Here is a 13,014-nt window from a genome sequence, read left to right on the forward strand (position 1 = left end):
TTTTTTGTTTTGTTTTCATCCACTGCAGGAAACTGTTTGCTTGTGCTGTGAGCCCAGTCTGACCAACAATGGGAAATCTTTGGAGTAGATTCGCTCAAAGAGGTTAGTTGAAGATGGACAACCATCAGCATTATACATGTCCATGTAGTGCAATTTGAAATCTGCTTTACACCTTTTGATTTATTTATCACAAGAGACCGCCATTTAAATTGAAGCAATGTGGTGCTGCCCTCGCTTGGCTATGTATTTTGACATGTAGCTATTGTTGTGTGGAATTCAGCAGTTGCCATGGTTGCTGCCCCGCCTCGAGTCAAGCATGTTGTACTTTTTGTTGGGTTAAAATTTCGCTTTTGTTTATGGTGAGTTGCCTCGTCTTTAAATTTTCCTCTTTATTTCCATGTACTAAGGAGTTGCAATAGTGTATTTTGTAGACAGTTTTGAGGTATATTTTTGAAGATTTTGTTGTATTTTGGACGGATATTTTTTTGGGCTGGTGGTAGGGCCTGGGTGTGTCGGTGTGACATGGTGGCCATTTTAGCCCAGTCTTAATTTTTTGAATCTTGACTAAGTTTGGGTCAAAAGGCAGTTCTGAAGTAGCTTAAGGGTGTTTTGCAACCCAATGACATGGGATTTAGGGGGATTGAATATGGATGGCTGATATTTTCACAGGTTTTGCTGGCGAGAACTAGTCCGGTTAATTTTTGACAATTATATTGTGAGTGCATGAACATGTCATTGCATGTACATCACGGTACATAGCCTACCCGGCTATTAATTTTAAGAGTTTTTCCTGAATATTTCTTTTTTTGGCATTGTGGAATTTGTAATTTTGTTCGTGCAGTCATAAGCCAACATTTTTAGTTTATGCAAATTTGGGCGTGGCTTGGAATTTTGCTCAGATCTTTTATTAAATGGGGATTAATCCCATTCTAATTGGTTCTTGCCAGCAGCTGGGTGTTGACATGTGTAGACGAGTCAAATGTTGCATTATTTTGTTTCTGTAACTGGTATTTTCTGGTCTGGGTGGTCGCACACCTTCAAATTGTAATTGTTAATGTTTTAAAAATAACAAGGGAAATTTGATTTTGATTTATTTTTGCCGGCCTATAATTTGTTTGTGATTTGTATCAATTAACTTGCACCTTTATAGTAATTTAATTAAGTGTGTAAGTTTCTCTAAAAATTTAGAAACCAGGAGTTTCACTCTTCTAATTTCGGATCTCATGTAATTTAACTGATTGAAACGCATCATTTTTCATTATGAAAGCGAATTGCTAAACTGAATGAAATGAATTTATTTTTGTGTAATTAGAAATTAATTAATAGAAAAATGTCAAAAAAAAGGGGAGCTTCCATCAAAGATTTTTCAACTTGTATTGTCTTGATTAAGTTCGTAGGTTTTCTGGAATCGTTTAGAGGATTATAGTCGCCACCCTCCCCCTCGGCACGCTACAATACCAATAACCTATTTTGACCATTTTCACTCATACCCCCTATCAAAATCTTCAGATTTCATCTCCAAAACAGTCCTCAAACTGTCTGATGTGCCCCTGTGGGAATTGAAAATACAAATGGTGATTGGTGGTGGTTAGGTTCACATACCTCTGGGAAGAAAAGAGAAATTTCACCTTCAATTCAGGAAACATCCTTGTCACACACGCCTTGTTAATTGGTCACCTGACCTATCACAGGGCACTTTGATTGGTCACCAATCCAGGTGACCAATCAAAGTGCCCTGTGATTGGTCTATCTAATGCCAGTCAATTTTTCCTGATTTCAAAATGGTAGTGCTCTATTAGCTGACCTATAGATTTAGCCATTACATGTATGTTTGTGCTCTCTTAATTTGTAAAATTAAGCCTTTAATTAAGCCGTAAATTATGCCTCTTTTCAGTGCTATTTAGCCTACAGTGTATTAACAAATGTAGTTACATTTGATATAAATTTCTTTTCAGAAACAAACTTGGATGATGAGCACCCCCAAGATCCAGGTAAGTTATAAATACCTCATACATATTCACGCTTAAGTTCTGGGTAAGTTATAGCTCCTTATATACATTTACGTTGTGTAGTTTTTTTCCGACAAATATCATCAATGAATAATTGATGATCAGCAAGTAGCTCACTCACTTTGAACCGGAGCAACCATCGCACTGTATATCATTCCAAGGTGTCTCACTTACTCATTTAATTGGAATCGGAGCAAACACCGTATCTTATACATGTACAGTATCATTTCTAGTGCAATCCTGCTCAGGTAGCCCCCCATTGATAGCAAGAGTTTTGCACCAGCTAATTCTCAAAGCAACTGCCCTTACCCTGCCCGCAGCTACCGGTACTATTCTGCAACCAGGTTTAGTCAGTGACCATAATGCGCATGCGTCAGTTGGTAACGGAATGATTCTTTGACTTCCATTAAAAAAACAATGATAAGGCCCCAAAAAAAGTCTCCGGTTTCTGGTATGGAGCTTGCCCAAAAAGTGGTGCAGTGACTTTGGAGGTGTATACCTTGCCAAAAATTGCTATGACGATTATTCCCCTCATTTGATACCGGTTGCCAAAATTTTGGACCAAGGCTGATGGCCTACTTGTTAAGCACGATAACTTGAGAAATACTTTACTTAGGAACTTGACATTTCGTTTGTGGATTGTTCTGGATAGTCTTAACAGGCCTATTAATTTTGGGGCCAACAGGTCAAAGGTCAAGGTCACTATTGCTAAAACAAGAAATCTTGTCAACGAGTTAACTTGAGAAATACTTTACTTAAAGAAGTTGAAATTTGGTTCGTGGGTTGTTCTTGGTAGTCTTAAGAAGCCTATTGCTTTTGGGACCGACAGGTCAAAGGTCAAGGTCACTATTGCTAAAACAATAGAAATCTTGTCAACGCGATAACTTGAGAATAATTACGTAGGAGCTTTAAATTTGGTTTGTGGGTTGTCTGTTGTTCTTGATAGTCTTAAGAGGCCTGTTGCTGTTGGGGCCGACAGCTAGGTCAAGGTCACTAATTGCTGTATTGTCAGCATGAATGCTTGAGAAATGACTTAGGAACTTCAAATTTGGTTTGTGGGTTGCTCTTACTGTAACCACAGTAAGAGACAGTCAGGCAGCTCTTGGTCAAGGCCTTAAATGTTATTCATCCCGGCCGTGGCGCGTAAACGGTATCCTCGCTAGGGCCATGCATTATGCAGTGCATTAAAAATACAGCGCGAACAGCGACCTCATGCGGCCACCATTTCTATGCAAATTAGTTGGACCCAATATCGCGCCTTGGTTCAATCGTCGGCAAAAGCTTATGTTTTTCTTTATTTTGCGCTGGATTTCTAGCGCACGACCTCGTATGTGAATACAGATAAGTGTAGGCGGGACTAATATGTGGAGTGCCCAATCACACCTTGGTAAATCCGGACGTCATCAAATTGTTTGCAGCTAGCTATTCGCCTTTTGCGGACGTGACAGGAACCACAGTTTTTGTGCGTTGGTGCCGTGTGCAGAGACACATAACGTGTACGTGTACATGTATGGATTATGTACAGTGCCACGTTTTACTAAGCAAGTTTCCCCGCAACGATTGACCAATAAGAAAACGACAGTTAAGGTCAGCTAAGGCTATTAACATAATGAGCACCACCACCAAAACCTCACATTGACGATTGAACCAAGGCGCTATATTGGGTCCAACTGATTTGCTTAAAAATAGTGGCCGCGTGAGGTCGCTGTTCGCGCTGTATTTTTAATGCACTGTACTGCATGCATAGCACATAGACATTATGACTGCATGTATTACCGCGCTACGGCCGGATTAAAAACAACTAGCGCCTTGACCAAGGCTAATCCAATTCCTTTTCATAAATAAAATGCACGAAAATAAATATGCAGACAAAAATACATGGTTATCAAGTGAAGAACAGAAGCAACTTAAAAGGCTTGTAAATACAAGAGTATTAAAATTAAAAATCCAAAACCACATGTGTTACTGCAAACCGAAATGAAAATGAAAAAAATCCTTAGTATTGTTGCGTTCCCTAATAGCAGTTCATGAAACATTTATTAGAGTCAACAATAATTCAATAAGTTGGAGGGAAACAGAGCTTTGGGGTGACAGTCACACATGTCAATACACTCATCTCTTCACTTTACATAACTTTATTATTATTATTATTATTATTTATTCGGCCAAATTACAAGGTACAACAAGCAATTCACAAAAGTAAACAAAAAACTAAACAAAAACAATCCAATCCAAGCTGGCCAGGATTGACAAAAGTATAACAAAACACTGTGACTCGAAAGCCTGTCAATCCTAACTTGAATGGTACATGTAACATACAAAATATATTAAAAATTAGGTATAAAATTCAATGAAAAATAAGACCGCCTTAAAAATAATACTTACAAAGATAATTAGATTTAAAAGATTACAGTTACAACAGTTTTCTCAAAGGCAAGAATAGCTGGCATAAAAACCTAACAACTGCAGATTATACAAGACTGGGGAAAAACAGACAAACAAGCCAAAACAAAACTAACAAACAAACAAACACCCCAACAAACAAAGAAACAAAACAAGACAGGATAAGACTTAACAAAATGTAACAAAACAAGTCAAGACAAGAGACAAGACAAGAGACAAGACAAGACAAGACAAAACGAAACAAAACAAAACAAGACAAGACGAAACAAAACAAAAAACAAACAAACAAACAAGACAAGACAAGACAAGACAACAACAACCACACTACAACATAAAAACACAGAACGAAAGATTGATACAGTAAACAAAATAATTTAAAATGAAATAAAAAATAAAAAATAAAAAATAAATAATAAGCAATAAAAACCTGATAGAGAAAAGTAAAAAATACAGTCGACATGCGAGAAAAACTACGTCAAAAAAAAATATCCATCCAATGAACAAGAAAAGCAACAACAAAATTATCAATAACAAAATAAATACGAGTAATAATAAATGATAAGCAACCGGAAAAATAGGCCTGAAAACCAACATTATTTCAGACATAAATAAATGAATAAATAAACTTAACCATAAAAGAGGAAAATAATATAAAATAAAATAACAATGAAATAAAAGAATGATGGCAGTTTACAGTGGAAATATATACACATGAAATTACTTTAAAAAGATTAAAGTAGATCAAAAGAGTTAAACACTTGGGGGGGGGGGGGCCTATTTCCAGCTCAAGGTTTTAACACTCATAATAATGGGCGGATAATCGGGTGTTAAACAGTGTGAATGAATCAATTAATAGAGAGTCCCTTACATGCGATGGCAAACTACTCCAGATTCGGGGGAAGACATGACTAGGTGTGTTTTTCAGGGTTTGAGTTCTAGCATAGTGGTGACTAAATGTGAGACAATCCTGGTGACGAGTGTTCACTACTGTGTTGGCCTTCACTGATTGGCAGTCAACTAAGTTAAACAGGACTTTAACTGTGAAGGAAACTATGTGCTTCTGTCTACGTGAATCTAGAGTCATCCAATTCAATTCAATTCAAGATTTCATCAATCTATAGGTTTCTCCTTTTGGTTAGTCTTTGTTAGCGTTATAGATATAACAGGTTGGTGTCTACAAAGTCTATACATGTACTATGTACTATGGCAAAACCATGTTAACCAACACGAACTGAGTGGGCACCGGCACGGTACGGGTTATCGACGGTCAGACCGAAGCGGGAGCGGTCCGCTACGGTGACCGGGGAGGCAACGGTAACTGGACGGGGCCAGCAAGTGTACCAGGCCGCACTACAGTTCGAACCAAAGTGTGCATGTGGCGTATCGGGTATCCAAGGTCAATCGTGGCACTATGCACCAAGGATAGTGTTTATGACAAGACAGGGCTAGCATAGCTGAACTACGGGGGAAATGGCTACGGGGAGCCGGCTGGCCACAGCGGGAGCAGTCCGATGTGGTGACGGGGATGAACTAGCTCTGGCTGGGCTAGAACACCAGACAACCGCACAACATGTTCAAGCTAAGACTAGCAGTCCAATGGCCATTCAAAACCGCACAGCACCATTGGGACTAGTGTATTACTATTTCACCAGCTTCTACACACTCCTCGAGGGATCTAGGAGAAGGATGCTTCATAATAACACTAGTACTAGTGATTGCACTATTAATTCACCGCGCCTCAACCACCAAGGGAGGCCGATGCTTCGTAGTGACTAGGGTCGCACAACAATCGGTCTGTCAGAGTCGAGTTCGTCTCACATCATACGATTTACCGCACAACATATAAGTTCGCCTCACAACTTTGGGTTTAGAGTTCGTTCGCACTACATTGGTTTCGTGGTTCGCCGCACTGCCGAAAGTGAGGAAAACCTCGGTATTTATAGGCAGTAGAAGTCTCGGGATTAAATAATGCATGAGCACTGATTTAGGAATTAACCAATAGTAATCTTCCATGTCTAAGGGTCACATGACTAGTCACATGATTTACTAAGAGTGCCTAGTGCAAGAGACTAGAGACGTGTGCAATTACATAAGGGAAAACATGGAGAGAGAAGTGTGCAAATACAGAGAGAGATGTGTGCAAATAGTTAGATCAGAGTGCAAAAGTGTTTACACAACATCTCGAGCAACCTTGATGGAGTGAGTGACAAGCTAAAAGGTCACTGTGTCACAGGTTATTGACACCACAGGATGTCTTACCACGCCCAGCTACGCGACCACGCAAGGGTAACATTCCATTCCCTCGAGCTAAGTACGGGACTGGAAAACTGGACCGAGAACTCCAGTTAGTGTTCATGAGTAACACACGGGGGAGAGAAACGCTCCGTGCCGCTGAGCAGTCTCTCGGAGAACGCCAAAGCACGCATGCTATGGGGAAAGGAACTTAGCTCGCTGGGGCAAAGGGAGGTGTGGTCAGTCGCGCACATGTACATCGCTACATGAATAATGCATACAGTAGCGCGCGTGGTATTGCATCATGCGCTGTGCTTGGTAAGAGACCCTGGGAATAAAAGTGCAAGTTGGCAATTTACGATAATTAGGTAAATAAGGGAACAGCAAAAGACAACAATAAAATTGTGTACTTCATGGACAGAGTGAATCCAGAGGGCGCTAGATTTCCATAATCAAGCATTCTGGGTTCGTAACAGTATCTTAAAACATTTTACTCTCAACCCAGGGCTATAGGGGAAAGGGAGCCAGGAATCACCTCAGATTTGCAACACAGAGCATCTCGATTCCAATATTTCCCGGGGCCCTTTATTAGTGGGCCCCTGACCCCACGCTCTCATTAGTCCTCGGAGCAAATGCCCCAACGCATTGTTGCAACAGTTTACAAACTAAGTCAATATGATTTTTTTTCAAAATACAATGCAAGAAATATGAATACGAAAATACATGGTTTACTATTTTGAAGTACACAGTAACTTAAATGTTTAAAAGCAGGAGTATATTTAAAAAGAATCCTTATAATCTTAAAAGTTTTTGCTCAAACAATTCAGGGGTAAAGGGGCCAGGAATGGCCTCAGATTGCACCACAGAGCATCTAGAATCCAAAATTTTCAGGGGCTCCGTGCTCGTATTAGTTCTCGGAGCAAATTCTCCAAAGTTGTGCCCCCCGTCTAAAAAAATCCTGGATCCGCGCCTGACATCTGTGAAGGGCAAAAACACAATATTGATTTACATCACCCCAATGCAAATTCCATCTTATGAATAATATTTTTTAAAAACCCTAATTATGGTGTTTTTCACATACATGTACCTGAGAGCCAACATTAGGATATTATCAAAGCACACTATATTATGATGTTGACAACAAAGAGCAAATTTCCTGATTTTTTCGAGCACAATTTTTGGCAAATAAACTGTTGGTGCACAAATTAGTGAGAAGGTTCGGTAGTCAAGTTCTCATGGCGTGGATGCATGAGGGCACCAACTCCTGGACATACTGGGTTCATAATACATGTATAATGTGTGTGGCCTGGAAAACATTTTGAATTGAAAGACAAATCCAATAATAACATCACCCGAATGCAACATGGTTTTAAGGAGATAAATCTTCTTTGTATCTGTATACAGGCCAAATACCAGTATAAATTAACTGAATTGAACTTGTGGTTCTTAAAAAAAAAGACTTTAAAGTAGGCCTACATATTCTTAAAATATTTTTATTTTAAATGTAGGTATTTTAATATTTGGTTTTTAGTAATATTATGTTTTGGTATAATTGTTTTTAAAAATCATATATTATGTTCACATGTACAAATATCCGATTAGTTTTAATCAACCATTAATAAATGCCTTGGAGAGTTGATAGCTTCTGATTGGTCGAGACTCGATCATGTGGGGATGTATTAACATGTGATATAAAGACCAGCTTTACAAGCGAATAATTGGCTCCTTATTAAACCAGCACTGATCTGGCATCATGTAAGCCAATGATTGGCCAAATATGCAACAGTCCTATGGTACCACTGGTTACAATACAGCAGTACACATGCGCTCAGCCACCATTGTGTGAAAACTTCCGCACGTGTATGCAACACATAAGCTATATTGCTACATGTATGTGGGGCGTGCTGACATGTGATAAGTCTTCACACGACATGTTCGTACCTAGGATGTTAACGACGAAATCATGGATCTGTGATTTATTTTCTGTAAACATGTCTCCCAAGGAGATATTTACTTATTCTAAACCGAGCATCTTTGTAATTTTGGACACAAGGAATACTGTATGTAAACAAAATTTCAGCTTCCTCCATCTGGTAAAACTAAAAATATGAAACAAACATTGTTCTAATGTTGTTCGCTGTGGCAGCAGAAGTTCATACCCTGGACATCAGTTGTAATGAACTTTGTGGTCCAACTTGGGCCGGCAAGGGTGATATTAACAGTGCATATTGAAGAGACAGGGTACTGTGCATAAAATAAACTACATGTATGGCCCCTGAACATGAACATAAAAAGTCTGGAAATATCGCCGAAAGAAAAGCCACACATGGTGAAGCTACAAAAGTAAAGACCTGGTCCCCACACTGTTATTCCCTAATTATTGAATTGAATTGAATTGAAGGATATTTTAATTTTTGTTTTGGATTGTAGACTACCCACAAAGAAGTGGAGCCAGCTTAGAAAGCATTGGTACAATCAGCGGTAGCCACAACCCTATCATTGTTGGTTCAAGTGTTAATTTCCATTCCAACGTGCCGTCGGAGGGACCAGGTAAATATAATATTGTTTGATACAATAAGGTAGTTTGATATCTTAAATCAAGTGTTAATGGGGGGTTTTTTTTTGGGGGGGGGCAGGGGGAGGGTGGTTTACGGTTTTAGAATATGTGTTGAACATTAGTTCCATGACTTACTGGTATTTAGCTGTTCTTGTAGTTCTTCAGATTTATAGGACTTTAAAAATTTCTGATGACAGTTTGGGACCCATGATGTCATCATAACGTTGCTTTGGTATTAACAGTATACCCACCAAGTTTCAGTGATTTTGCCCTTTCACGGCAAATAGGCCTTGCGTCAGAGCTGCAGGAGTCAAGCATGGGAACTGTGTCTGAAAACGCGCAGACTTTGCAAGTGCAATGTATACAAACGTATTCCGACTGACAAGTTTGGTCGAGAAAATGCTTTGTAATTCAGCACGTGTGGGTCAAAATGAAATATGCAAATAAAGATCAAAGGTTACTTGACTGGGAAGTCCCCAGATCCCTAAATTAACATGAATAACTTTGTGTTTAATGTTCAAGATTCCTTTATTATAAAGCAAATCTTTGAAAGAGAGTGGAAAAAATAATGGCTTTACAAATAATTTCCATTACTATATTCAAAGACAAATGCGTGTTAACTCATTTCATACACAACTTACTTAGCCTACGTTTTACTGTAGAATCAAGTCTTTGATCAGCAAATTTAGGTCATGTTTTCTGCTGTGTGATGTACCGCCAGCAACAGTTCTTCATTTTATCATCCTGTTCAACAGTTTGTGGCGTGATCAAAGTTTCTGCGTTGACTTCATCACAGGGTGAATAGAGAATGGCTATTGCGCGCAATGTCAACCTTGTGAAATCTTGATAAATCAAATAGCTTCAAGATTTGACATAAGCAGAGTTTTGAGTTAAGCAGGGTTGTATATCATTGTTATATACTTAAGGAATGGATTCTTTGCTTGACTAAACAGTTGTTTTGAGTTATCAGATATTTCACTGTATTGTGATCTCGGGGAAGCCAAATTAAATGTAATTTTGTTTTAATGCAATCCTTGGAAATGCACCTTTGTGTCCCATTTGACCTCATTTTCTTATTTGCTGTTTTCAGGGGTATTTTGGTGCTTTTTTGTTTTTATGCTAATACAAATTTCCATATTCATGAGCAAAACTGGGATGTCGTTCTGGTCAGAAACCTCAATATTACAGCTATTTCAGCACGACAAATTGCTAGAATTTTTGATATTTTGCGGTCGTAAATTTTCTTGGGCTATTCGTTGTTGTGTAAGTAAATGGCAGTAAGCAAATGAGCAAACCTTTCTCCAATTTTTTTATTGACCAATTGACCACATAATGGGGGCTTGATCTGAACAGAAAACCCTTTGCAGAAGAAAAATGATATGTCCAAAAATGGACGTGCAAATTGTTCGTTTTTGATGAATTGCAGCTTGAGAGAATTGTTATGAATCATGTTCATGTATACTTAATAAATAGTTTACTCTTACTTATTTTATGATTTCTTTTAGAAATCACCGGATTCCAGGGGCCGGGTACAGCAGATAACCTGCGGAAGGAACTGAAATTGGAAAGCGAAATCCGTGATTGGTTGAAGCAAATTGACGAAGGCAATGTTCTTGCGATGAAACCCTCGCTGAGATTTTATTCCAGTGGATCCATGCAGGCTGCTGGTCTCATTCTGGATCACATACAAAAGATGCAAGTTGATAAAGAGGAACTGCAGAGATTGGCTCTGTTACTGTTGTGTGACTCTGGTTCAGAAAATTTGGCTACCAAACTAGTCAGACCAACTGTGGTAAACTGCAAGAGTAACGAAGACCTGAAATCACTGAGCTACTACTTACAGCATGTCACTCCGCCACTTGAAGGTGCACATTTTCACATGAAAGTAAGAAAGCAGGAGCTTACCCTTCTCAAGGGAATTCTTCCGAGTGACAGCATTGAGTCAGCTGGGCTGATATCAGTTAACTACGACTTGTCTGAGCAGGAGGGGGAGGAGCTTAGCCTCCTTGAGGAAACACTTGGTGTGGTGGATGAACAGCGCCGTGCTCAATTACACATTGTGGTTCAATTTGAGGCGAAGTCGTGGTTTGATGTGGGGCGTGTATCACACAGCTTTTTCCGCATGCAGGAACAAAAAGTCAGGCTTGCTTTGGTTATGAACCAACGATCACCGGATGAGGTTGTTGATCTATTGAAGGCACTGGAAGGATGCAGGTTGGGTTGGCTCACACTGTATCACACTGACCTGCATGCACGGGTGCGAGATGTTAGCCGCTTCTCGTCATCCCTTACACTCTTGCAGCTCCCTACATGCAGGTTGGGCGATGATGACGTGAAGGATCTGATCAGCATCTTTCCTGCTGGGCATGGTTTAGAATGGCTTAACCTTGATGGCAATGCATTCAGTTTGGATGCAGTGAGGGCTCTCATCGGTCATCTCCAAGGTTTCCCAAAGTTATGGCGGTTGGGACTTCATAACATCGGCCTCGATGCTAAGCTCATCAGACAAGTTGTCAGTCAAGACCTCCCTCACCTGAAGGAAACAACAGGGGGAGTTTTCCAAAAGTCTAAATAATCTCCCACCAAGTCATAACTCTCACCATGTTCCCTATGAATGCACCACGCTCACGAGCCCCATTAAACCGAAACAAGTAGCATGTATCATGGGTCATTTTATGTGAAATCAATGCTCTGCAACCCCCCCCCCCCCTATAAAAGGAATAAGTAAAAAAAACAACTAAAAATCAATAACAACAAAAACTTTATTTTCAGAGGACAATAAGGGGCTCGATAATGAATAAAAAGTCAACAAAACAGTTTCAATACAAATAGACGTATTCAGAATCCTCTTACATTATGAATACAAATATACCAAGCATAGTTCTTCATTCTACTGAACCTCCATCCCCCCCCCCCGAAAAAAAGTCAATCCATCAATTAATCAATCACAATCAATCAATGTGAAAAGTCATTCAACAATTCCTGTACAAAATGATTCATTGAAATCTTCAAACATAATAGCACTGTACTAAGCATTCTGGGTGTCACTTGAAAGTGATATTAAATTGACCTTGTATCTTGGGTGACCTCTGAGTACTATTATAAATCTACAATCTAATCGTCAATTAAACAGGAGAATCCACCTCTCCTTTCCATTTCTTTTGAGAAAATATCTTGTATTGCATCTTAGGTGAAATTGTGTGAGATGTCTTCAACTTTTGTGACAAAGGCCTCCTCCTACCCTGTTATCAGATCAATGTAGTAATATGGCATTCAAACAAACTAATGTGACCACACGCAAATGGCTGCACGACACCCTTCCATAGACCAGTGCTGTGCAAAACTTATACAGAATAATACCCCAAACCTCGGGTACTTTGGAATTGTTTAGCGTTTGCCTTGTGTACAAATTCAGAAAATTCTCGCAACTTCACGCCTTTCAAACAGACGTTTCTTTTGAGTGTTTGTGCTTAATTCTTTATCAAATCGTTTGTGTAAATAAATGTAAATTATGCATAAAATGGCAAAAATTATGATTCCAGTTTGCTAACTTTTGAATAGATCTTTAACCTTGACTGTTTATGTAATATACCTTTAAAGTGGTCCAGTTGTGTATGGACAGTATAACATGGATTTTGTTTACTATTCAACTATAGGCGTATGTCCATATTGAGAGTTACTAAACCAGTGTTCATACTGTAAAACAATTCACATATAATATATACATGTAGAATGTTGCATTGCCAAATGATGCATTTTTGTCAGAGGATAGTCATGTTTGCTCATTCAGGACCAATCGTTGCAATTGTTGTA

General features: G+C 39.1%; 1 protein-coding gene across 1 annotated transcript in view; it reads left to right on the plus strand.

Moving 5' to 3' along the window:
• Positions 1-12,114, plus strand: part of LOC119733290 — a 28,028-nt gene extending 15,914 nt beyond the window's left edge. The window contains exons 3-6 of the mRNA XM_038206890.1: positions 29-102; positions 1,956-1,991; positions 9,075-9,194; positions 10,707-12,114. Of these exons, the coding sequence (XP_038062818.1) occupies positions 69-102; positions 1,956-1,991; positions 9,075-9,194; positions 10,707-11,776 (1,260 nt within the window). The 5' untranslated portion in view covers positions 29-68 and the 3' untranslated portion in view covers positions 11,777-12,114. The remainder of the gene's footprint in view (positions 1-28; positions 103-1,955; positions 1,992-9,074; positions 9,195-10,706) is intronic.
• Positions 12,115-13,014: the final 900 nt, after the last annotated feature.

Source organism: Patiria miniata, unplaced genomic scaffold, assembly GCF_015706575.1.
Source record: "Patiria miniata isolate m_02_andy unplaced genomic scaffold, ASM1570657v1 HiC_scaffold_25, whole genome shotgun sequence".
In the NCBI taxonomy this organism is placed as follows: Eukaryota; Metazoa; Echinodermata; class Asteroidea; order Valvatida; family Asterinidae; genus Patiria; species Patiria miniata.